Raw genomic sequence first — 26,938 nt, 5'->3', positions numbered from 1 at the left:
TGAGGATAAGGTCAAGGTAAACTATAAAGTGAATAGAGGGTAAGTAACCCTCTGAGTACCTACAGGAAGTCATAGTTTATTTGGGTGTCTTAATAGACTGGTAAAGCCAAAACACATTGCAAATATAAAAAATTAACTAGTAACAGTTATTAAAGTGGTTGTAAACCCTTACAGACCACTTTGACCTACAGGTAAGCCTATATTAAGGCTTACCTGTATTTGCAAGAAATATCTCCTTAACCTACATGGTTAAGGAGATATTTGCAAGAAAGGGGGCACCGATGTGTACGGCGCATGGAATGGAACTTCCCCTTTATAGTGCTGCCGTATAAGCAAAAGCAGCCCCAAGGGTGGCGCCATCCGAACGGAACTTCCCCTTTATAGTGCCGTCCTACGTGTTGTACGTCACGGCGCTTTGCTCAAGCATTTTTTTTACGATCGTGTGTATGCAAAGCAGACTTGAGGGGAATCACGTCGAGAAAAACGTTGTTTTTTTCAATGACATGAATAACGGTCGTGTGTACGCTGCATTTGCTTTCAGTTACTGGTGTGCATTTGAGAATTTGCTCTAATATGTTATTTTTCTCTCATTATCATCCATTATTTATCTAAGTGTTTCTTAAACTTCAATTTCAGATTTCTTATGCATATAAATTAATAATATTATTAACAATTTTTGTATATATTCATACTTTGATGTAGCTGCAAAGGGGGAATCGTTTGGACACCAAAACACATTACATTTTAAATGGCTTTTTTACCAATTGATTGGGCATGCTTCCTGTTTATCTATGTTTTAAGAACCCAACAGCAGCAGGGTCACTATGGAGAACACATTAGGGAGATGAAATGAACACCTGCTTGCATGTGCCACTTTCTCGCTGGCTGGATGAGTAAGGTGTCACCAGTGATTTTCATTCTGCAAAATTTTAGGTGGGAGGCAGTTGATGCCTTGCTCATCCAGCTGGCGAGGCAGCGACACATACAAGCAAAGTGAGTGTTCTTGCTGCACATTTTAGCAAACCTTTGGGTTGTAAGTGTGATATAGGCCTTACAGGTAAAGCTCTTGAGCTCTTTGGAAATAACTTCTGTGTTGTTCTTACTCTGTTCTTACGTTTCATATCCTTCATCATTTTGCCTCTATGAATGATAGGTTTCAGTACTCATGCACATGGGTGAACATGTAGATCTTCAGACATTTGATGCCTTGTGCTCTTCAGTACACGTAAAGCGGAGGTCCACCCTAAAAATTGTTTTTACTCTGCCAAAAAATCGTGTTATTTCCATACAAGAAATTACGCGATTACGGGGGATCACAGCGCCTGGATTCTGTTATCTGTGTTGTCATTACAATGGGGCGAGACGGTCCTCCGTTCCCGCCCGTTGCCATGACAACAAAACGAACTAACGGCAATACGAGTGTCATTCTACTGCGCATGAGCGAGATCGAGAGGTTAATGCTGGTTACCCAGCATGCACCTCTTTCTGAAAAAAACAGGAAGACACATAAACTGGGCTTCACATGCCCACAGCTATGATGGAAACGGCCACAAGATCGCAGCGAGGTAAGTGTTTGTACGGATGGTGATTTTTCAATATGTTTTAAGGAATATTCACTGTAATTACGTTTATATTGCAAAAAACAATTATGCCCGGAACCCCGCTTTAAGTGACTGTTTAGTGGTACAACTTTGTGTCCACTAAGATACAGTAGAGTACTGAGTAGGCTGGGGCATTTAAGTTGCAGTGGTAAAAATTGATGCACAGATTCAAAACTACCTTAACCACCAGCAGATTTTCTTGGTTTACCTTACTAAGGTAACATTTGGGGCCTGCAACCTGTAGGCTTTTAAGCCTATCTTTCCTTAGATGCTACAGTTTTATGAGCTGGTCAGCAACATGGGTTCATAAGTGAGCAACTCAGGAAACTGCTACTATTTGCTGTAGCTCCATCGTAGTCGTCACTGATGAAACTTTGACCTCTTTGTTGTCTACTTTTTCATCCTTCAATATTTTGTAGGAAAGTCTGCTTAGAAACCAGTCTATGTCCTGGTAGTCCTCTGGCCATTTCAAATACTGACACCTTTGTATGTAAGTCCTTATTGGTTTGAATTTTTTTAGTTGGTAGTCTGAGAGTGACCCAACCACCACCATGATAAGTACATCCTTCAGATCGGTAAAATAGCGACTTTGAGCATAATTAAATGCTTCCACACACCACCCATCCTTTAAAAATTGCTTTGTCACAATGCAAACGGTCTTCTTGCTGCTCCAGATAGCATCGCGAATATTTACAATATGATCTTCCCCAGGTATAAAGTTTCTTTCCTCAAAACACAGATTGAATCGGTTCCTTTCACAGTACTCAGAGTCCAGGTTTTTTAGAAAAACATTTTCCACCCAGTGGAAATCCTTTTGAGTGTAACACAAATAGGCATCGTATTTGTGTATTTTTTCTTCTTGGATTTTTTCTTGAAGCAGAGAGAATACCATGCTTTTATAGAGACCAAAGAAAACCCCTCGAAAGTGTTTGTACGTAATCACAGAGGTCAAAAAGATTGCAAGGGCAATAGAGGTAAAAACAAACAAGGAAAACCTAAGATGCTTTAACAATAATTCTTCATCACAGTCTTCATAAGTCATACTATAAAGAGATGTGTACATAAAAGGTTCAGGATAGGCACAAAAAATATCAGGAGAATCTTTCACAGTAGTGTTAGTTTGGTTTAACCATATTAAAAAATTTACAAGGGTGCAGTCACAAACAAATTGGTTGAAGCCAATGGTAAGATTCTTCAAAGTGAAAAAAATCTCTGGGTTTGGTGAAAGTAGCTGGTTCTTTGAAATATCTAAAGTTATCAGGCCCTCAGGGAAAACGCCAGGTGTTAGATGTCTTAGAAAGTTAGATGACAAGTTAAGGAATTCGAGAGAAGTCAGTTCCATAAAAAGGGCATCTGGAAGAAACTGGAGATGGTTGTTGGAGAGATACAAATACTGAAGAGCAGAAAGATTATGAAACATGTCAAGGCACTGCCCATTTATCCAAATTAAATGTATCATATTGTTAGAAAGATCCAGATATGTGAGGGAATTGTTTGGTGGGATATTGTAGAAAGGATAACAGTTAGACAATCGATTTTGTTTTAAGGAGATGCCATTAAGCTTGGTGTTCTGTAGAACCTTGTACAATACTCCAAGGTCTTCCAATTGATTTTCTGATAAGTCAATTACTTGAGCTCTTAATTCATTGGTGTCAATTTTTTTTAGCTTGTTCTCTTTTAGATTTAGAAAATTTAGGAAATGTATTCTTTCACAAAATATTATGGATAGAATGGCATTGCCTCGCAGGTCTACATAGTTTAAATCTAGAAGGTTCTTAAAAGCATTTTGTTGGATTGGCCCTATATGATTATCATTTAAGTGAATTTCAAGTACGCTTGTGAGACCATCAAATGTATGATCGTATATTTCGCCCAATAAATTACTGGAAAGATATAGAAAAATAAGTTGGTACAGTCCTTGAAAGGCATTTTGTTCAATACGATTTATTTTATTTTTTGAAAGGTCCAGACTTAGCAAGGTGGAAAGTTTTGCAAACAAAAGTGGCTTCAGAGAAAAGATTGATCCTCTTGATATGTTTAGAGCCATAATGTCACTGTTGACCAAACCTGCAAAAGTTGAGTTATCTGGATCCCTGAGGTTCTGGAAGCCAAATCCAGGACCCATTGTGTGAGAACTAAGTTGTAATTGTTGTATTTTGGTTCCATTTATAGCATTGATCAGTGATTTCAATGCTTGACCATTGAAACCATTTTCAGAAATGGCCAATACGTTAAAATTTATTTTCCGAAAAGGATTTCCACACTTGCTCCAGTCACTGATTTCTACCCAACCTAGATCATTTCCTGAAAGATCAAAGAGAGTGAACGTCTTCAGCTCAAAGCTGTAAAGATCTCCCTCACAAAGTCTGGATATTTTGTTGTCTCTTAAGCTTAGTATATTGAAGTTGTGCAAACGATAAAACAAGGGGTTGGGTTTGAGATATGTTATCTGATTAGAGGACAGCTGCAATGTTTCTAAATAAAGTAGGTCCTTAAAATAGTCATTTTCCAGAATGGAGCTGTTTAAATTGTTATAGGTTAACAAAAGACTGTAAAGTTGTGACAAGCCAGCAAATGCATCTTGATCCAATACCAGCATTACATTATAGGACAAATCTAAAGTATTGAGGTTTGGCAAATTTCTGAAGCTGTTCTTCTGTATTGTAAGCTTTTTAGTTTTTTGACTGTCTAGACGCAGGTAAAACATTTCCTCCAGAAGTGGAAATGACAGTGAATTTAAATCCTGGATGTAATTGTCACTTAAATCAGCATATTTTGTGTAGTTTGCCAGGTAGGGAATTTGAGTGAAATTACAGGAACTAAGAAAGACATTAACTCCAACAGTCTTGCAGCGTTTCTCATTGCTGGAGACGAAGAAAGGGACACCAAGTAGAAGGGCTATGTGGTAGAACATGACGTACCTATACAACAGAAAAAGATAGTTAAAACACTTCACAATGACAATAACTATGATGAATGATAAAAAAAAAAACATTTTGGGGGGTGATTTAGTAAAAGAGTACTTTTTCATTTAACCCATTGAACATATTTTCACCGAAAACATAAGCCTCTTTTTTTATTTGATCTTTTAATAAGCTTTTATATGTTTTGGGCTGGGGCTGCTTTAAAACAGTTTCCCATGTGCAGAGGATTTGTAACATCACAGGGCCAACTGAAAGAGTTAAAAGCAAATGTACATAGAAGGACAAAGACTACTGCATTACTTAAAAATGTTTTGTGTTAAAACTTTATTTTTTAAGTATATTTAAGGGTCCATGCACACTAGGCAGCCGAAAAAAATGCAGGAACTGCTGGCAGAAAAAAAACACTCATATGGAACATATTGTACATGCATCTGGGTGCGTTTCCCTTTATAAGCATTTTTCCCCAAAACACTAGAAAAACGTTACACTTAAAAAACTCTTGACACGCCTAAACATCACATTGCTCATCATCGTCATCTTTCTGCCCCGAAAACTTCTCTCAAAAACGTTCCTCTACAAATATGCCTGTAAACGCCCAAATGTGCATAAAAACATAGGCCCAGTTTCTCAAAGGGCTTACGAAGGTGCAGCGCCATGTACGCCGTTGTAAGTCCTAATCTGGGCCATCGTATCTATGCAACTGATACTTAGAATCAATTACGTATAGATATCCATTAGATCCGACAGGCGTAAGTCTCGTACGGCGTCGGATCTTAACTGCAATTTTTTTTTTGCCCGCTAGGTGGCGCTTCCATCGATTTCCCCGTTGAGTATGCAAATTAGCTAGATACGCGAATTCCCGAACGTACGCGCGGCCGACGCAGTAAAGTTACGACGTTTACGTTAGGCTTTTCCCGGCGTAAAGTTGCCCCTGCTATATGAGGCGCAACCAATGTTAAGTATGGCCGCCGTTCCCGCATCAAAATTTATAAATTGACGTTGTTTGCATAAGTCGTCCGTGAATGGTGCTGGACGTAATTTACGTCCACGTCAAAACCAATGACGTCCTTGCGACGTCATTTAGAGCAATGCACGCCGGGATATTTTAGGGACGGCGCATGCGCAGTTCGTTTGGCGCGGGGACGCGCTTCATTTAAATGAAACACGCCCCCCTACCCGCCGAATTTGAATTACGCCAGGTGATTTACGTTACGCCGCCGCAACTTTACACGCAAGTGCTTTGTGAATAAAGCACTTGCCTGAAAAACTTGCGGCGGCGTAACGTAAATCAGATACGTTACGCCCGCCCATTTTTACGCCAATCTACGAGAATCTGGGCCATAGGGTTGCTTCTACAGGCTGAAAGAAAAAATAGCAAACATCTCTATAAGCACCAATTTGTGCCATTTTTTGCCAGTGTGCATGAGGCCTTAAAGAAGAGAGATCCTCTTTTTTTATTTTAAAATAAAATAAAATAAGAAAAGAGATTTTATTTCTTTTTTTCAATACCAATTTCATGTCATGTTTTTCGAGACCAATTGTACCGCTCTCATTTGAGCTATGGTAGAGAAATAAAAGAACATTGTTTTTCTCTTAATGGTGCATTCACACCTGTAAATGCACCCCGTCGTCAAATAATTGCAAGAACCCCAGCAAATTGTCGGAACCTACTGGGTTTCTCAAAGGTATTTGACAGCAGGGTGTTTCACAGGTGTGAATGTACCGTAATGCTGACTGTAGCTCCATGCCAGGCTGAACATAGAAACATAGAAGAGTGACGGCCATCTACTCTGCCCCATTTTGTATATATATATATATATATATATATATATATATATATATATATATATATATATATATGTCCAAAGGATTGCTGCACTTAAAAATGTATTGCAAATTACAATTACATAGTAAGATGTTCAGAGATTTCCGTTTCGGGCTAACAAGCTTATGCCCTTCATCAGATCAGAACACATTTAACATTTCAAACACATTCATGAGAATTTAAACATTTTCATAGCAGTCACATATGGAATCAATTTTGTGGTAAATGACTAATTAGTACAATTGTATTCCTTTATTGATTGTTTTTTCAAACCACTAATACAGAAATGGTTAACCAAACAGACATTCCTCTCATTATTCCATCAAGAACCTTCATTTTGTTAATCTGTCAAGAAAAATGTGTATATATAATATTTATATGTATATTTATATTTTTGTTTAGTGCAACACTTTTGCAATACATTCATTCTTTATGTGATCATATCTCACGTCAGTGGTGCTGCTATACACAAGTTTGATACGTTTACACAATCTCAGTTTACTTTCATTTTCATATATATATATATATATATATATATATATATATATATATATATATATATATAATATATCACCATCTAAACATCCAGATATAATTACAACAGTAGAACAGTATTAAGAAAATGTATACAATAAACTTCACGTTTATTTTTTTAAAAATCAGTTCCCAGTCACCTCCTCTCCTATTCTTACTAATACCTTCCAACACCATATATTTTAATTGAGAAATCAAATCTAAAAAATGTCTAGCTAGTGGTAGTTGTATCAATTTATCCCTAATCAAATATTCATGTCTAGCTATAAGGTCCTTGACCTTTTGAGTTGTTTCACCAATATAAAGTTACCCGCACGGGCACGTAAATCACATATGAAGATTGGCAAGCATAATAATCTTTGATTGGGATATTAAAACCTATACAAATATTTATTGAGCATTGTCAGGGATGGTTCAGGTTTATAGTTGACGTGTTTTCTGTGTGGGGTGGAGACATTGGAACCCTATTATTTGATCAGTACCTGAATTATCTTATTCCTGGTTTAAGGTTCAACATTGTATATAGTAGGGAGAAAATTTCCTTCCTGGATACAATGTTGAAAATAAATAAGACCAGTATTGAAAGTGATCTGTATATTAAAAGTGCGGACCCTAATCAATCATTACATTACAGCAGTTTTCACCCCCAGGGAGAGTTTAACTCTATTCCAAGGAGCCAGTTAACTGGAGTGAAAAGAATAGTCAGTGATCCACAGTGGCGGAAGGACAGATTAAATTAAATGGAAAAAAAATAATTTAATTAACTAAATTAGTTATCCAGTAGCATTAGATAAAAGGGAACATTCTAATTTAATCTAATCTAACTTTTAACATTATTAAAAAAACATTGGGGGTTATTAAGAGAAAATTATCCTAATATAGATGATTTTAGCCTGGCCTTTGCCATCATATAGGAAAGGTAGAACTTTGAGAGACCGTTTGGTTAAATCAGATCAATACTTCCCTTCCAACCCTAATATAAAATTATTTATAAGCTCACTAACCTAACCTTACCAACACACTCATTAGCATCTCATTACCCTATCCTTTACCAAGTATAGGACAGATGACCCAATATACCACATAATATGAGTTCCCAGTCTATTTTACAATTTCAATTTTGTTTTCAGCACTTATGGTCATTCATGACCATTTGCAATTTTTGGAATTTCCTTCCTTGGAAATCATCCTTGTTGAGTCCCGGTCCACCATAACCACATCTGCTACAGCCAGTGATACGCCTAGGGGTTCTCTGATCCATGTTGGCACACTGCTACTGCATAGTGTGACAGGAAGTCAGGTAAATCTGTGGGTGTTGTCACAGACGGTACATACATTTCTGCCTTGTTAGACAATACACTAATTGTTATTAGGCGTCGGCTGAAAAATGTAGCCAGGAAAGGTTTGAGGCCGTTGAAAAACTTCAGCTGTTCAGAATGAGGCAATTAAGGCCTCTATAAGTAGTCCAAAGGATTACCACTAATTTGCTGCATCATCCTGAGTCTTTGTGAGTAAGGAGACCAGTGCCAGAAGGTCTTCTGTGGAGGTGAGGAGAGGACTGATTTTTCTGTGTGATAAAAAATCACAAGACTATTGTTTTTCTGCTGTATGACCAGCACTGTCTACCCAGCAGTAGGCTGTGTTAGACATCATAGATAGGTTCCTGTGTGGAAGGTAGACGCCCAAAGTGGCTAGGATTTATTTTATGTTTGATTTTGTTTATGCTGTTTGGATGCTTGCAATTGTTTTCCAGCAAGATGGAAAAATAAACCAAAAACGTTGTTGTCTTCGACTGCCAGTCTGTATAAATTCAGTGTGTGGTGAACCCATCCAAGGGGTCACACACCCCGCTACCGAGCTAACCCCTTACAATAGATACAGAGGTGTAGATTCAGGTAGGGACGCGCAATGATACGGCGGCGCAGCGTATCGTATTTACGCTACGCCGCAGTAACTTACAGGAGCAAGTGCAGTATTCACAAAGCACTTGCTCCGTAAGTTGCGGCGGCGTAGCGTAAATGGGGCCGGCGTAAGCGCGCGTAATTCAAATGTGAATGGGGGGGTGTTTTATGTAAATGTATGATGACCTGACGTGATTGTCATTTTTTTTATGGACGGCGCATGCGCCGTCCGTGTACATATCCCAGTGTGCATTGCGCAACGACGTATTGGTTTCGACGTGAACGTAAATTACGTCCAGCCCTATTTGCGAACGACTTACGCAAACGACGTAAAAAAATTCAAATTTCGAAGCGGGAACGACGTCCATGCTTAACATTGGCTGCACCTCCTAATAGCAGGAACAACCTTACGCCGAAAAAGCCTAACGTAAACAACGTAAATACATTGCGACGGGCGTACGTACGTTTGGGAATCAGCGTATCTAGGTAATTAGCATATTCTACGCCGACAACAATGGAATCGCCCCTAGCGGCCAGCGTCAGAATGCACCCTAAGATACGACGGCGTAAGAGACTAATCCAGTCGTATCTTAGGCAAATGTCGGCGTATCTAGCTTTCTGAATACAGAAAGTAGATACGCCGGCGCAGATTTGAATGTACGCGGCGTATCTATGGATACGCCGGCGTAAATTCTCTCTGAATCTACCCCAGAGAATGTAAGTACTGTTGAGAGTGTTTTTTTTTTTCCTTGGTAAATATTACCTCTAATTATCTCACTTTAATCTCCTTTCCGTGACAGGGTCAGACCATATAGATATTCCTGTTATCATTACTATACTACAGCATTAATTTTTCCATGTGCATGCTCCTGAAGAGTGGATAAATCCATGAAATGCGTAGAGCTATTATATGCCGTGTTTTTATGCCAAACTATTAGCCAGATTCAGAGAGACGGGCGCATCTTTAGTTCGGCTTAGCGCATTCCATTTGCACTACGCCGACGTAACATAGTGAGGCAAGGCCAGTATTCACAAAGCACTGGGGGCCAAATCCACAAAAGGGATACGACGGCGTAATTGCTGTAACGCCGTCGTATCCCTGTTCCTAACTATGGAACTGATCCACAGAATCAGTTTTCCATAGTTAGGCAGAAGATCCGGCATGTGTAAGGGACTTACACTGCCGGATCTTAGGATGCAGTACCGCATCCGCCGCTGGGGGCATTTCGTGTCGAAATGCCGCCTCGGGTATGCAAATTAGCACTTACGGAGATCCACAAAGATTTTCAGCTTCGTTTTTTCTCCGTAAGTTTTAGTTTGCATACGCAAAATTAGGTCTGCTTTTACATGGTGTAAAGTTAGTACACCATGTAAAAGCAGACCTTTCTGTCCAGCGACGCGATTTTTTTAAAATTTTGAATTTTTTTTTCCCGCCGTATCTTTTTTTTTTCCCGACGCAACTTTATTGACCCGTCGCAATCCACAAAGCTCGGCGTAACGTAATTTCGCGCTATGCACGTCGGGAAAATGACGTCACGAGCATGCGCAGTACGGCCGGCGCGGGAGCGCGCCTAATTTAAATGGGAATCGCCCCCATTTGAATAGGAACGCCTTGCGACGGCGGAATTTAAGTTGCACAGCCCAAAATTTCTAGGTAAGTGCTTTGTCGATCGGGCACTTAGGTAGAAATTTTAAGGCAGTGTAACTTAAATGGAAAAAATTAAGTTAGGCACGATCTTTGTGGATTTGGCCCTTGCTCCCTAAGTTACATCGGTGTAGCGCAAATGGCCCGGCGTAACCCCGCCTAATTCAAATTAGGCAGGTAGTGGGCGTGCTACATATAAAGTAACTGTGACCCCATGTAAATGAGGGCCGTTGGTACGGCGCATGCACGCGCATGCTCAGAATCACGTCGCAAATACTTAATGCTTTCGACGTGAACGTAACCTACGCCCAGCCCCATTCACGTACGCTTGCGCAAACAACGTAAAAAACAACGGCTATTCCGTCGTCCATACCTTGCATGGGCTGCGCCATCTTTTTGGTGGTTTATATTTACGCCGGCGTATGTCTTACGTAAACGGCGTAGCTTACTGCAACGGGCGTACGTACGTTCGTGAATCTATGTATCTTGCTCATTTACATATTCAACTCGTAAATCCACGTACACGCCCCTAGCGGCCAGCATAAATATGCACATAAGATACGACGGCGTAGGAGACTTACGTCGGTTGTATCTTAGCAACAGTGAGGCGTATCTCATTTTAAGAATGCGCGCAAAGATACGACGGCGCTCATTCGGACTTACGACGGCGTATCTACTGATACGCCGTCGTAAGTCTCTCTGAATATGTTTTACCTGACTTAGTGGTCACTTATGTGATTTGTATAATTAAGTAGCAAATTGTAATTGCTGTATGTATATTCACTGAATGAATTATATTGGTTTTTTTTTATGTCTACTCATGATTACCCTCATGCAACTTATCATTGACTTCCAATAAATTTAAACTGCTTACACCTGCCTGCTTCATTTAAAGTCCAAACTCTTAGTCCTCCTGTTTGTTTCATATCCCTGTTTATAATGTATACAATGTAATTCTATGATTAAAGGAAAAAACATATCACATGCCCACAGAGCTTTTTATATCCCAATCTTCATGTGATTTATGCTATAAAGTTCCCTTGCGGGTAACTTTATATTGGTGAAACAACCCAAAAGGTCAAGGACCGTATAGCTAGACATAAATATTCAATTAGGGATAAATTAATACAAAAACCACTAGCTAGACATTTTTTTTAGATAAAGGACATTTGATTTCCCAATTAAAATATATGGTGTTGGAAGGTATAGGTAAAAATAGGAGAGGAGGTGACTGGGAACTGATTAAAAAAAAAAAAAACGTAAAGTTTATTGGATAAATTTTCTTAATACTGTTGCCCCAAAGGGATTGAACACGGATTTAGATTTAATGTATATACTCGATTATAAGCTGACCCGAGTATAAGCCGAGGAACTAATTTTACCACAAAAAAAATGGGAAAACGTATTGAATCGAGTATAAGCCTAGGGTGAGAATGCAGCAGCTACTGTAAGCGGAAAAGAGGGTCAACAATGCCCATTTGCACGCCTCACTGTGCCCATTTGCAACCTCACTGTGCCCAATTGCAACCTCACTGTGCCCATTGCAGTCTCACTGTGCCCATTGCAGTCTCACTGTGCCATACCTCACTGTGCCCATTGCAGTCTCACTGTGCCATACCTCACTGTGCCCATTGCAGTCTCACTGTGCCCGAGTACCTGAATTCTTGACAGGCGTCCATTTTTAAAAGTCGCGGCTTCCTCCTGTCGTTCTGTTCCATGATAGGTATTTGACACTGTGTTCCGTCTATTACGGAGGACCTCTCATCTTCGTTTTCCCAGCAGACACAGGGGCAGATTCATCAAGAGATACGACAGCGGATCTCCTGATCCGCCGTCGTATCTGTGAGAGCCGACGGTCGGATCTGTGAGATCCCGCGGTCGGAGCTATGCGACTGATTCATAAGAATCAGTTCCGCATAGATCTCCCTTAGATCCGACTGGTGTAAGTGACTTACACCAGTCGAATCTTAGGCTGTAATCTCCCGCCGGCCGCTAGGTGTCGTCGCTTTTTTTTAAACGTCGCATATGCAAATGAGGAGAACCGCCGATTCACGTCCGTACGCCCGCCCGTCGCTCTTTTTCAACGTCGTTTGCGTTCGGCTTTTTCCGGCGGATAGCTACCCCTGCTAATATGAGGGGTAGCTAATGTTAAGTATGGCCGACGTTCCCGCGCCAAGTTTTAAATTTGTTACGTCGTTTGCGTAAGTACGTCGGGAATACGGATGGCCGTAAGTAACCTAGCCGCCGAAAACAATGACGTCCTAGCGACGTCATTTGGAGCATGCGCACTGGGCTTTTTCGCCGGCGGCGCATTCGCAGTTAAATCGGCGCGGGAACGTGCCTGATTTAAATTGTACACTCCCCCTAGCCGCGGAATTTGCATTCCGCCGGGGGGAGTTAGGATCCGACGGTGCAATTTGCGAGGTAAGTGCTTTATGAATCATGCACTAGCCTCGCTAAATTGCACCGGCGGATCGTAAAACAGGTAGATCTGGCGGATCTAAAGATCCGCTGATCTACATGAATCTGGCCCACAGTGTTCAGTGTTCTGCCAATCACGGACATTCTTTCGTCCTCGGACAAGAGGACATCCGTGATTGGCATACAGTGATTGGTTTGCGCAAAAGTTATAGCGTCTACAAACTATGGGATATATTTACGGAATTTTCATTTACTAGTAATGGCAGGGATCAGTGACTTATAGCAGAACTGCGATATTGCGGCGGACAAATCGGACATTAACTGACACTTTGTGGGAACCAGTGACATTATTACAGTTATCACTGGCAGGGAAGGGGTTAACATCAGGGGCAATCAAAGGGTTAAATGTGTTCCTAAAATGTGTTTTCTAACTGTGGGGGAGGTGCTTTTACTAGTGGAAGGCATGGATCGGTGTCCCTGCTTTACAGGAACACAGGATCCATGCCTTCTGTACTGACAGAACGGCAATGTGCCTTGTTTACAGTCTGTCTGTGTGTCGAACGATCAATGGGTGCTGGCGGACATCGACTCCGGGGGACCCGCTGATCAGCTCCCACGGTGTAAAATCACAGCAGGAGTGAGCCGCCGGTGGCATGTCCGATACCTGGAAGTGCAGGATCTCGTATATATATATATATATATGTGTGATCCTGCGCAGCGTGGTTGCCCTGTAGCAGTAAATGTGCTATGGGGTGGTCAACAAGTGGTTAAAGTGGAATTCCTGGCTAACCATAACCTTTCTTCAAAATGCCCCCTTCCCCCTCATGCTACCTATATTGCCTACCCTGTGTGAAATATATGTCTACTTACCTTTTTTACGTTTGCTCTGGTCACATGATTCCGCAGCTCTGGCTCCCCTGTATCAGTGAGCAACCATCTGCAGGAGAGAGGAGGGAATGCCGGTGTTTTGACAAAATGTTGAACCCGGCAGAATATAGAACCAGGCCACTTCCTGTGTCATCGGTGACGTCAGTAAACTTCGCTTATATAGTGCTAAACAGTATTTACAAGTCCCTGACTCTATTTTCATGTTGAATTTTAAAAGCAGCGGTGTTCAGTCAGATTAGCACACCTGTCACATCTGCAGGACTGCCACTGCTTTTAAAATCCAACATCAAAAGTCTGAAATGCAAGACCTGGATGGGTGTAAAAAGATGTCCGCTACCGCCTTTTGACTGCAGCCTTACGGCCGAGTGCAGGGTTTAGCAAGATGGCCGTCGGTCCAGGAATTTGACATGCAGTGTCCTGACGTCAGTGTTGACGCACTGCGCAGATAATGCGGTGCGCATGCGCAGTTTGTGTGGTTTTCTAAAACAGCTGATTCCACGTCACAGGATATGATGTGGTTCGATATTCTGCCGAGTTTGACATTTTGTCAGAACACCAGCTGGGCTATGGGAGCCTAAGGGTGACGTCACCGCTTTCAGAATTATTATTAAGCACTCCTAATAGAGGGGAGCCAGAGCTGTGGGATCACATGACCGGACTGGAGTGGGCTGAAAAAGGTAAGTATACAGATATTTTTCACATAGGTGAGGCAGCATAGGTAGCAGCATCAATAGTGTTGCATTTTAGGATGCCTTATGCGATAGTTATCGCGTCTCAAATGTGATTTCAGTTTGATGATCAGGGCCAGTTTTGTTCATGGGTATTATTTAGAGACCCAAACAGTTCTCTCATGTGAAAGTCTAGAGAAGCTGTTGTTTAGACCTGAGTTGTTCCTTAAATCACAAAGGAATCTCTTGTCTGACCACTTGAACATGTTTGTGGATCAGTTGGCATCACGCTGGCTCTGGATCGGTTGGCGTTGTATGGCGGCGTAATGATGCTATACATGTTTTCTCTCTTTCATCAGGATTCCGCACTGCCTCACCACCTGCTTTCTGAAGAGCTTTCTGTTGTGCTGGGCCTTGTCTCACTTACTTTTTACTTAAACTTCCTGCCAATTTACTTTGTCAAACATCCAGAGCGGCAGAGTATCACTGCGCCCATTGTGTGCCCTGCACTGGCAGCTGTATAACAGGAAAGCAGTCATGCCGTTGGCAGTGCCCTGGCATTATCCATTCCTCATCCCTCCAGTTGTGGTTTATATCCGGAGGGCACAATTTAGCTGCAGAATATCAGTGTATTGTTACAAATCCTTTCATTTCAGGTAGCGCATTCAGACCCAATTGCTTATCACATTCTTTTGTTGTTGTGAAAGTTAATCATTAATATTACAAGTGAGTGTTATGATAAAACGAGCGGCACGTGGGAAAATGTGTCACGCTAGCAGCTGTTCTCTTGTTACAATGGCCTTTCAGAGACTTCCAGCATGTTACAGGAAACATAACACACTGCTATCATGATAAACAAGACTGTTTAAATGCATTCTGGTTACAAGAGAATGTTAAAGACTGCATGTGTCAGGAGACTGTTATGGTAGAACAGGGGTCTCCAAACTTTATAAACAAAAGGCCAGCTCACTGTCCTTTAAACTTTAGCGGTGTTGGACTGTGGCCAGTGGGACAATGTCCTGGCATAAGTGGAAGAAAACAATGCCCCATCATTGGTATTAGGGTAGCACAGTAATTGAGTGGTTAGCACTTCCACCTAGCAGCACTAGGGTTCTTAGGTCAAATGCCAACCATGGCACTACCTGCCTGGAGTTTGCATGTTTTCCCTGTGCCTGTGGGGGTTTCCGCTGGGTACTCCGGTTTCCTCCTACATGCCAAAGACATGCTGGTAGGTAAATTGGCTCCTGTCTAAATTGACCCTAGTATGTGTACTGTATGTATGAATGTGAGTTAGGGACCTTAGATTGTAAGCTCCTTGAGGGCAGGGACTGATGTGAATGTACAATATATGTAAAGCGCTGTGTAAATTGACACCACTATATAAGTACCTGTAATAAATAAATTTGGGGTGTAATAGTGCCCGATCATTGGTATCAGTGGGAGGAATAGTGCCTCATTGTTCATATTAATAAGAAGAATAGTGCCCCTTCTTTGGTGTTAGTGGAGGGTAATAGTGTCTCATTATTGGCATAAGTGGGAGGAATACTGCCTCATCATTGGTAACAGTGGGAGGAACAGTGGCTGATTAAAGAGACAAATAGAGACCAGATTGTGTCTGATTGCCTCATTGGGCTTGGAGAACGGGAGCGACGTCATAACATCACTTCCGGTCTAGGATGGAAGTAAACAAATGTTTTTTTTTTTTTTTTTAAAGCGGTCCGGTTTCCGATAATACTGGTCTCTACAGCCGATTCGCCGCAAGATTACTTTTATCGGTGAAGGGAGAAGGGCCTCACGCCACTCTCCCGTGCCCTCCGCCTACCGGATTTTTTCCAAAAAAAGTGCGCTTGTAAGACCGCTGCGCAAAAACGGTGTGACAAAGTATTGCAATGACCGCCATTTTATTCTCTAGAGCGTTAGAATTATTTTTTATAATGTTTGTAATTTTCTAGCAAAAAAAATATGTTTTTAACTTGTAAACAACAGATCTCAGAAAGAGGCTTGGTCATTAAGTGGTTAAATGCACATAGTCTTATGCCGCATACACACGATAATTTTTCGGCATGAAAAAAACGTTGTTTTTCAAAAACGTCATTTAAAATGATTGTGTGTGGGCTTCACATCATTTTTCAGGTTCTGAAAAACGACAAAAAAAAAAATCCGAAATGATCGTGCGTGGGCTAAAACGACGTAAAAAACCTGTGCATGCTCAGAAGCAAGTTATGAGACGGGAGCACTCGTTCTGGTAAAACTACTGTTCATAAGACCCCTTTCACACTGAGGCCCCGTACACACGAGAGGATTGATCCGCTGAAATTGATCCGCGGATCGATTTCAGCGGATAGATCCGCTGGTGTGTACGATCCAGCAGATACATTTCGGGCCGACCGATTTCCAGCGGATAAAAAATTCTTAGCATGCTAAGAAATCTATCCGCTGGAATCGGCTCCAGCGGATCGATCTGGTGGTCTGTACAGACTCACCGGATCGATCCGTCCGAACCCATCCCTCGCATGCGTCGTAATGATTCGACGCATGCGTGGAATTCCTTATATGACAGCGTCGCGCACGTCGCCGCGTCATCATTGCGGTGACGGCGCGACACGTCATCGCGATGGGAATTCGGCGCGGATTTCGATCCGATGGTGTGTACACTCCATCGGATCAAAATCCTCAGAGGATTTATCCGCGGAAACGGTACGGAGGACCGTAACCGCGGATAAATCCTATCGTGTGTACTAGGCATGAAGCGTTTTTACAGAGTTTTATCATTAAAAATAGCGCTCTTAAAACGCTCATAAAACGCTCTCCATGCATCTCAATGGACCCTTTCACACTGAGTCCTGCAAGCAGCATCTTTGGAGCAACTTTTGAGCACTAAAAAAAATGCTCCAAAAACGCCCCTCTCCATTGAAATGAATTGAAAAGCGCTGTAAAAATGCCTTACCCTTTCACACCGAGGCACTGCAAAAACGCTCTAAAACTTTAGGGTCTTAGCGGTGCTTTACCAGCACATTGGGATTGCAGATGAGGCTTCGCTCAAATAACGCTCGAATAACGCTTTAATAACGCTCGAAAAACGCTTGAATAACGCTCGAAAAACGCCCCAGTGTGAAAAGGGGCCTAATGGAGTAAGCACATTCATCACGCTGTAACAGACAAAAAAACGCAAATCGTCTTTTACTAACAAGTAACCAGCTAAAGCAGCCCAAAGACGAATGGAACTTCCCCTTTATAGTGCCGTCGTACGTGTTGTACGTCACCGCGTTTTGCTAGATCATTTTTTAAAAACGATGGTGTGCTGGCAACGTCGTTTTAATGATGAAGTTGGGAAAACGTTGTTTTTTCGACATGCTGAAAACCAACGTTTTTTTTTCATGCTAAAAAATGATCGTGTGTACGCGGCAACAGGGGAAGGGAAGATTTTTCTTGAAATTAATGGCCAAATGACAGGGTCTCTTTACCCTTAGAATAATTATTTGATATGGTCATTTCGCATACAGAGTGGAGTTCTTTTGTTTTCTATTCTATTTCTATAATATAAAAAAAAGGTCAAATTTTATGGAAAAAAAAAACGAAAGTGTACATTCAGCACATCAAAATACTACACGTGACTAATAGAGGAAACATGCTGATCTTGCAGAATATCAAACTGTTCCAAATGATTACTTAAGAACTGTCACTGTACAATGCCTTTTCTATTTATTACAAATTGCGTGCCTTTGGATTGCACAATTGTACTTGTCTGTATTAAGCAATACACCCTGCGCTCGCACACAATCAGGGCATTGTTCCAGGAGGCGAGCAGGTATGAAACCCACCTGATGACAACTCGCTGCCCTTTCCAATGTTCTTGTCTTACAATCACAAGGGGAACCGACATTCCCAGCTGCCCTGAAAGTCATGCAGCTCTCCTGTAAACATTGACAGGATGTCGCAGCACAAGAAGTTGGCCACGTCAGGGATTCCACTGAGAAAGTCTTTTAAGGGGATGTACAATTTATTTGAGATTTAGATTAATTTGAAAAGGTCATAGGACCGCTACTACTTGTTTATACCAGGTCTTAAATTACATTTCCCTGGACCCCATGATTTCAACAGAGGCCCAGAGGGGCCAAGGAAGCAGGACTTTTTTTTTTTCATTTCTGGGACGTGGGAGGGGGGGGGGGGGTTAAGTCAGTGTCACAGTTTCACTATACGGCACTGCGTTACTATACAGCATACAAGGCACTGGCTGCGTTACTTTTACTGACAATTGTGTAATCGTGTGACGCTGTACCCAAATACAATTGATGTCCCTCTTTTCCTACAAATAGAGCTTTCGTTTGGTGGCATTTGATCACCTCTGTGGTTAAAGCGGGAGTTCACCCATAAAACATTTTTTACCCTTAGATTGATGCTCATTTTGTCTAGGGGAATCGGCTAGTTGTTTTAAAATCGAAGCTGTACTTACCGTTGTAGAGAGCGATCTTCTCCGCCGCTTCCGGGTATGGGTCTTCGGGACTGGGCGTTCCTATTTTGATTGACAGGCTTCCGACGGTCGCATCCATAGCGTCACGAGTAGCCGAAAGAAGCCGAACGTCGGTGCGGCTCTATACTGCGCCTGCACACCGATGTTCGGCTACTTTTGGAAAATCGTGACGCGATGGATGCGACCGTCAGAAGCCTGTCGGAAGCCTGTCAATCAAAATAGGAACGCCCAGTCCCGCAGCCCATACCCGGAAGCGGCGGAGAAGATGCATCTCTAAAACGGTAAGTACAGCTTCGATTTAAAAAAAACTAGCCGATTCCCCTAGACAAAATGAGCAGGAATCAAAGGTTAAAAAATGATATTTCCGGGTAAACCTGCACTTTAAAACAAAAAAAGACTGACAATTAAAAAAATATATATATATATTTACTTTCTTTTATAATACATATCCCCTCAAAAAAAAAAAATACTGTATTTATTGGCGTATAACACTCACTTTTTTACCCTGAATATAGAGGGGAAACTGTGCCTGCGTGTTATACGCAGGGGGCTGTGGAAAGTTTTTTTCCTGAAACTTCTCTCTTAAAGTTAGGGTGCGTGTTATACGCCGATAAATACAGTAATTTCTTCATCACTTTAGGCCAATGTAAGTGACAATTTAAAAAAAAAAAATGTTTTACTTTCTGTTTTTTTTTCTTTTAAGTGTATTTTTGTGCGTGTACTCGGGAGAGGAGCCGGACTGCAGGAGTTGGGAGTAGGCAGGCCTCCCCCAGAGGCAATCTGCCACCTTTCTCCATGCCCCGGGTGGCAATGGCGGGTGTGTGAGGGGGTCCTCCCACACAGCCCGCCCTACTTGCTCCGCTTTGAAGCCCAACGGGGCAGAGGGACTCCCTAAAAGGGAGTGAGAGGATCTAGCCCGCTCAACCAGCCCCGTTAGTCCTTCGCCTCTCTTTTTTTAGAGACCGCGTGGTCAATGTGCGTGTGTTAACCCAATTTCGAGTGCGTGTAAGTGTGGTGGTTTTTTGTGGGAGGGGGGTGGGCGTACTAAGTGCAGGCTTACCTCGCATAGCACACCCACCGGGAGCTGGGCTGAGACCACCAAACTCAATTCACATGTAGCCGAGACCGGGATCCGAACCCCTGGCTGCAGAGGTGAATGGCTTGTCAGCGCAGTGCCAATCGCGTTGAGCCACCGCAGCTCCCTTTACTTTCTGTTTTAATACATATCCCCAAAATAAAAATAAAAAAATTAATTTATCAATTTAGGCTAATATGTATTCTTCTACATATTTTTGGTTAAAAAAATCCCAATAAGCGTATATTGATTGGTTTCGGCAAAAGCTATAACGTCTACAAACTATGGGAAATATATGGACTTTTATTTTATTTTTTTATTGTTTTTACTGGTAATGGTGGCGATCAGTGATTTTTAGTGGGACTGTGACAAATCTGACCCTAAGTGACACTTTTTGGGGACCAGTGACACCAATACAGCAGTGGCGGACTTTTTTATTTTTTAAGGGGGTGGGCGGCAAACAACCCCCCAGCCGTTGGTCAGTGGCATCTCAGCATCCCCCCCCCCCAGCAGGCAGCAGTGGGCTGCGGGCTTCGGCAGGCAACATCAAGCTTCAGCAGGTTGCAGGCTTCATGGCAGCAGGCTTCTATGGATGGCGAGTGGGCTCCTGTGTCTTCTGTGCGGTTCCTCCCTTCTTCTTCTAGGCGTCCAATAGGATCGCATATCCTTTCAGCCAATCGGGTGGTGGGAATCCGATCCCCCTTCCCGATTGGCCTTAAAAAAAACATACCCCCGCCATAAGAGTTCATGCACCCTGTGTCCTGAAAGCTGCTATAAAATTGCACTGATCACTGTATAAATGACACTGACAGGGAAGGGGTTAACATCAGGGGTGATCAAAGGGTTAAGTGCATTCCCTCAGTGTGTTTTCTAACTGTGTGGGGGAAGTACTGACAGGAAGAGTACAGAGATCGCTGTGCCTGATTTCTAGGGACAGAAGATCTCTGTATACTTCCCTGTCAGAACAGGGATCTGCCTTGTTTACATCTGGAAGAAGGGTCAAAAATTCCCATAGACACACTCCTAAACCTTGCCTTCCCCGAAGAGTTGAAGCTTTTATAGCTGCAAAGGTGGGCTAGCTCAATATTGAACCCTACGGACTAAGATGGGGATGCCATTAAAGTTCATGTGCGTGTAAAGGCAGGTGTCCCAATACTTTTGACAACATAGTGTATGTGTATATATTAATCGTTAAAAAATCAAGATCTCGATTCAACCCCCCTCAGGACAGTGCAGAGCTGTTCTCTGCTCAGAGCTGTCAAAAAAAAGCAAATATTTATCAACATTCCTCAGCACTGAGAAATAGAGAAGAGATAAAATGTATCATTTGGTTCTTTCAGAGCAAAGAAATTAATTTCAGTCTGTAAATGAGGTCAGCTAAACCACTTAAAGACATAGGCCCAGATTCACAAAAGAGATACGCCGTCGTATCTCTGTTTTAGGGTCTTCCTAACTATGCGACTGATTCATAGAATCAGTTACGCATAGATAGCCATAAGATCCGACAGGTGTAATTGAATTACACTGTCGGATCTTAGGATGCAATACCTCGGCCGCCGCTGGGGGGAGTTTGCGTCGTAAACCAGCGTCGGGTATGCAAATTAGTAGTTACGGCGATCCACGACGGTTTTTCGCGTTCGCTACGTCGCTGCTAGTCTAGTTTCCCGTCGCAAAGTTAGTCGTCGTTTTAGCTGCCCTAACTTTACACAGCCCACGTATGTGCTGTATAAAGTATGGCCGTCGTTCCCACGTCGAAATTTCAAATTTTTTTGTTCTTGCGTAAGACGTCCGGGAATACGAAAGTACGCTACGCACGTCGCCGTTTGAAAAAATGACGTCACTTTGCGCAAAGCACGGTGGGAATTTCAAAACGGAGCATGCGCAGTAGGTCCGGCGCGGGAGCGCACCTAATTTAAATGGCACACGCCCCTTTGAATTACGCGGGCTTACGCCGGAGGCCGCCGGCGTATGTTTTCATGCAAGTGCTTTGTGAATCAGGCACTTGCGATGAAAACTTGCGGCGGTGTAACGTATCTACGATACGTTACGCCGCCGCGATTCTACGTGAATCTGGCCCTAAGCCCTTTTCTGACACTTTTTACTTACAATTTAAAATCAGTATTTTTTGCTAGAAAATTACTTAGAACCTCCAAATATTATATAACATTTTTTAGCAAGGATTTTGAAGAATAAAATTGTTGTTGCAATATTTTATGTCACACTGTATTTGCGCAGCAGTCTTTCAAACACAATTTTTGGGGAAAAAATACACTTCACTGAATGAAAAAAAAAAAAAAAAACGAAACAGTAAAGTTAGCCCAATTTTTTTGTATAATTCGAAAGATTATGTTACGCTGCGAGAATCGTGATCTTTATTCTAAGCAAAAAGATACTGGGGTAGAGTCAGCAAGCAATTACACCTGCGTATCCATAGATACGCAGCGTAATTGCTAAGTAGCGCCGGCGTATCAACTTTCTGTATTCAGAAAGCTTGATACGCCGACTGTAGCCTAAGATATGACTAGCATAAGGCTCTTATGCCGTCGTATTTTAGGCTGCATTCTGACGCTGGCCGCTAGGTGGCGTTCCCGTAGTTGTCAGCGTAGAGTATGCAAATTGCATACTCACGCCGATTCACAAACATACGCCCGCCCGGCGGTCGTGTTTTACGTCGCTTGCGTTCGTCGCTTTCGTCGCAAGGCTGCTCCTGCTATTAGGAGGCGCAGCCAATGGTAAGTATAGACGTCGTTCCCGCGTCGCGATTTTCAAAATTTACGTCGTTTGCGTAAGTGGATCGTGAATGGCGCTGGACGTCGAAGCAAATGACGTCCTTGCGACGTCATTTACCGCAATGCACGTCGGGAAATTTTCCCGACGGAGCATGCGCAGTACGTTCGGCGCAGGAACGCGCCTAATTTAAATGATCCACGCCCCCTACGGGATCATTTAAATTACGCGCGCTTACGCCGGCCCCTTTTACGAAACGCCGGCGCAAATTACGGAGCAAATGCTTCGTGAATGAAGCGTAGCTCCAGTAATTTACAGAGGCGTAGCGTAAAAACGGTACGCTGCGCCGCCGTAGCAGTGCGCGCCCCTACCTGAATCTACCCCACTGATTTTATCCAGAATCCAGTTCAGCTCTAGTATAAATAAATAAATAAATAAGCTAAAAAAAAAAATATTTAAATAGTGGTTAAAAACTGCTGTAATTTCCCTTCAATAGAAACGTACCTGACGCCCATCTTTTCAGCAGCATGGACAAGTAATCTTCATTATTCAGAAATGCCTGGAATCGAGATGCAATGAAACATTACCATAGTTACACTTGGACAACACACTAGATTATCTCCATGGTGTCAGTATTTCAGAATATAACACATGCATCATTTTACCATTGTGCATTATTTGTAGAATATTTAAATCAGAAATTATATTTTATTCACTTGCAAAAACGTTCTATAAAATAGGACTACTCCAGGAGATTCAATTGCCATCAGAAAAAAAATATATAAGTAGTTGGAGCTTGTTGCACATAGCTTTGGTTACCTTCTACCACAGTCATGCTTAAACATATTTTACCCAGTCCTCATGATCCCCAGACTTTATCAATTGGTTACAGATGACACCTGAACCTTACAAACTGGGCACAGATGACCCAAGGATCTTTTAAACTGGTTGTAGATGATCCCTGGGCCTTACCAACTGGTCACAGATGACACCTGGGCCTTACCAACTGGTCACAGATGACACCTGGGCCTTACCAACTGATCACAGATGACACCTGGGCCTTACCAACTGGTCACAGATGACACCTGGGCCTTACCAACCAGTCATAGATGACACCTGGGCCTTACCAACTGGTCAGAGTTGACATATTTGCCTTACCAACTGGTCACAGATGACACCTGGGCCTTACCAACTGGTCACAGATGACACCTGGGCCTTACCAACTGATCACAGATGACACCTGGGCCTTACCAACTGGTCACAGATGACACCTGGGCCTTACCAACCAGTCATAGATGACACCTGGGCCTTACCAACTGGTCAGAGTTGACATCTTTGCCTTACCAACTGGTCACAGATGACACCTGGGCCTTACCAACTGGTCACAGATGACACCTGGGCCTTACCAACTGGTCACAGATGACACCTGGGTCTTACCAACTGGTCACAGATGACACCTGGGCCTTACCAACTGGTCACAGATTACACCTGGGCCTTACCAACTGGTCACAGATGACACCTGGGCCTTACCAACTGGTCACAGATGACACCTGGGCCTTACCAACTGGTCACAGATGACACCTGGGCCTTACCAACTGGTCACAGATGACACCTGGGTCTTACCAACTGGTCACAGATGACACCTGGGCCTTACCAACTGGTCACAGATTACACCTGGGCCTTACCAACTGGTCACAGATGACACCTGGGTCTTACCAACTGGTCACAGATGACACCTGGGCCTTACCAACTGGTCACAGATGACACCTGGGCCTTAAGAGAGAGATGGGTTTAAGAGATGGGTCTTAAGCTTCTTCCTGAAGGCCAGATGGTTTTCTTCCAATCAGATGTCCGCTGGTAGAGAGTTCTATAGCCGGGGTCCTTGGACTGCGAATATTTGTTCACCTTTTGATTTGTAGCGCGTCTTGGGAATATGGAGGAGGTTCTGGTTAGTTGACCGGAGGGGGCGACTTGGGGTGTAGTGCTTTATTTTTTCGCAGAGGTATTGCGGGGCTTTTCCTTGTATACATTTGTGAGTGAGGCAAAGGGTCTTAAATGTAACCCAATCCCTCACGGCTAGCCAATGGAGCTTCCTCAGGGACGGGGTGATTGATTCCCAGTTTTTTTTTTCCAGTTGCCAGTCTGGCTGCTGTGTTCTGGACAACTTGTAGACGTGAAATTTGGTATTTGGGAAAGTCCTAGGTAGAGGGAGTTTGTGTAACCGAGTCGGGAATTGATGATTGTTCCCACTACTGCTGCTGTGTCTCCTTCCAAGATGAAGGGGATGAGTGTACGCAACAGGCGAAGAAGGTGGTGAGATCCGCTGAATACTGATCCTATTTGTGCATCCATTGTCATGTCTGAGTCAAAGATGACTCCAAGGCTTTTAGCTTTAGTGCTGGGGGTGATGGTTTGTCCAAGGATGACATCTGGGCCTCATCTACTTGTCAAAGATGACCTATGAACCTCACCTACTTGCCACAAACAATCCTAAGGCTTCACTTACAAGTTCCAGATAACCCCTGAACCAGTTTTGCCAACCTACCAGATTGAAATCTACTGACACGACACCCAAAATTTACTGGCACAGCCAAGTTTTTACTGGCAATTCCAAAAGTTACAAAAATAAATGTTTTAAGTGTACGATATGCAATCAGCAATGTGATTTAAAGGGGAGTTCTGGTCTTTTTTATGTTTATTAAAAGTCAGTAGCTACAAAAAGTGTAGCTGCTGGCTTTTAATAAACATGCACTTACCTGTTCGACTGTCCAGCGCCGTGCCGCATGGACCCCCCCCCTTCTCCGCCGGCGCCTTCATTCTAAGGCCCCATACACACGAGAGGATTTATCCGCGAATACAGTCCAGCGGACCGTTTCCGCGGATAAATCCTCTCGAGGATTTCAGCGGATTTCCATGCGATGGAGTGTACTCACCATCGCATTGAAATCCGCGCCGAAATCCTCTGGAGATGAGGTGTTGCGCCGTCGCCGCGATTATGACGCGGCGACGTGCGCGACGCTGTCATATAAGGAATTCTCACGCATGCGTCGAATCATTACGACGCATGCGGGGGATCCCTTCGGACGGATGGATCCGGTGAGTCTATACAGACCAGCGGATCCATCCATTGGGATGGATTCCAGCGGATAGATTTGTTTAGCATGTCAGCAAATATTTATCTGCTGGAATCCATCCCAGGGGATAAATATCCGCGGAAAAAGATCCGCTGGAGTGTACACACCATAGGATCTATCCACTGAAACCCATTCGCTGGGATTTTTCAGCAGATGGATTCTATCGTGTGTATGGGGCCTTACTGTGGGCACCCAGCCATGACAGCTTTCAGCTTCACGGCTGGGCACTCACTGCGAATGCGCGAACGGCGCTGCGCTCCCTGAGTGGACAGGCGATCGCCTGGGACCTGTCACGTGTCCCAGGTGATCGCCTACAGGGAGGGGCTGCATTAGGCGATATGACGAGTCGCTTAAGCGGTCCCTGTGCGGAAGGAGGAAGTGGGACAGGAAGTCCCACTCCTACTACTGAAGCCCCCACTTCCCCCCCAAAAAATTACATGCCAAATGTGATATATAAGGGGGTGAGGAGTAGTTTAAGCGGAAGTTCCACATTTGGGTGGAACTCCACTTTAAGGTACATATTAGGGCACAAAAACATATTTCTTATTTTATTTTCGATATAGCAAAAGAAATTAGAATGGGCAGGCACTCTTGCTCCCATCCTGCAGACCTGCATGCGAGGGTCCATGACGTCGCCATGACGTCACACAACACGCTCAGGCACCGTCTCTGCCAGACCTGCCTCCGCCCGATCACACTGTAGCAGGCACTTGAATGGTCTTGACTGGGCGTCACAGACGTATTTTTTACTGGCAGCCTTTTCCTGTCACTGGCATTTACTGGCAGGAGAAAAGTGACAATTTTTTACTGCCTGCCAGTAAAAATACTGACGGTTGGTAACACTGCCCTGAACCTTGCTTACTTGTCATCGATGACTCCTTTGACTCACCTACTTGTCGCAGGTGATCCTTGGGCCTCAATTACTTGTATATATGATCATTGAGCTTCATGTACTTCTCACAGATGACCCATTCACCTCACCTTCATGTCACAGGCAACACTTGGGTCTCTCTTACTTGTCATAGCCGACTTCTGGGCCTCAATTTCCTTACACAGCCAATCCCTAGTCCTCCCCCATGTATATATACAATGAATGTGGACCTAATGCCTCACAGGAAGTGTAA

The 26,938-nt window shown here is 43.0% G+C and overlaps 1 protein-coding gene across 2 annotated transcripts in view; it reads right to left on the bottom strand.

The window, feature by feature from the left end:
* Positions 1-1,572: 1,572 nt before the first annotated feature.
* Positions 1,573-26,938, bottom strand: part of LOC120937850 (toll-like receptor 5) — a 45,510-nt gene continuing 20,144 nt past the window's right edge. For both annotated transcript variants that reach the window (XM_040351366.1, XM_040351365.1), the window contains exons 2-3: positions 23,185-23,239; positions 1,573-4,522 (exon numbers count right to left, since the gene is read on the bottom strand). In XM_040351366.1, coding sequence (XP_040207300.1) covers positions 1,921-4,522; positions 23,185-23,195 — 2,613 coding nt within the window. In that variant the 5' untranslated portion in view covers positions 23,196-23,239 and the 3' untranslated portion in view covers positions 1,573-1,920. The remainder of the gene's footprint in view (positions 4,523-23,184; positions 23,240-26,938) is intronic.

Source organism: Rana temporaria, chromosome 4 (assembly GCF_905171775.1).
Source record: "Rana temporaria chromosome 4, aRanTem1.1, whole genome shotgun sequence".
In the NCBI taxonomy this organism is placed as follows: domain Eukaryota; kingdom Metazoa; phylum Chordata; class Amphibia; order Anura; family Ranidae; genus Rana; species Rana temporaria.
The sequence above is the reverse complement of the archived record's forward strand: the minus strand, read 5'-3'. Positions and strand labels throughout refer to the sequence as shown.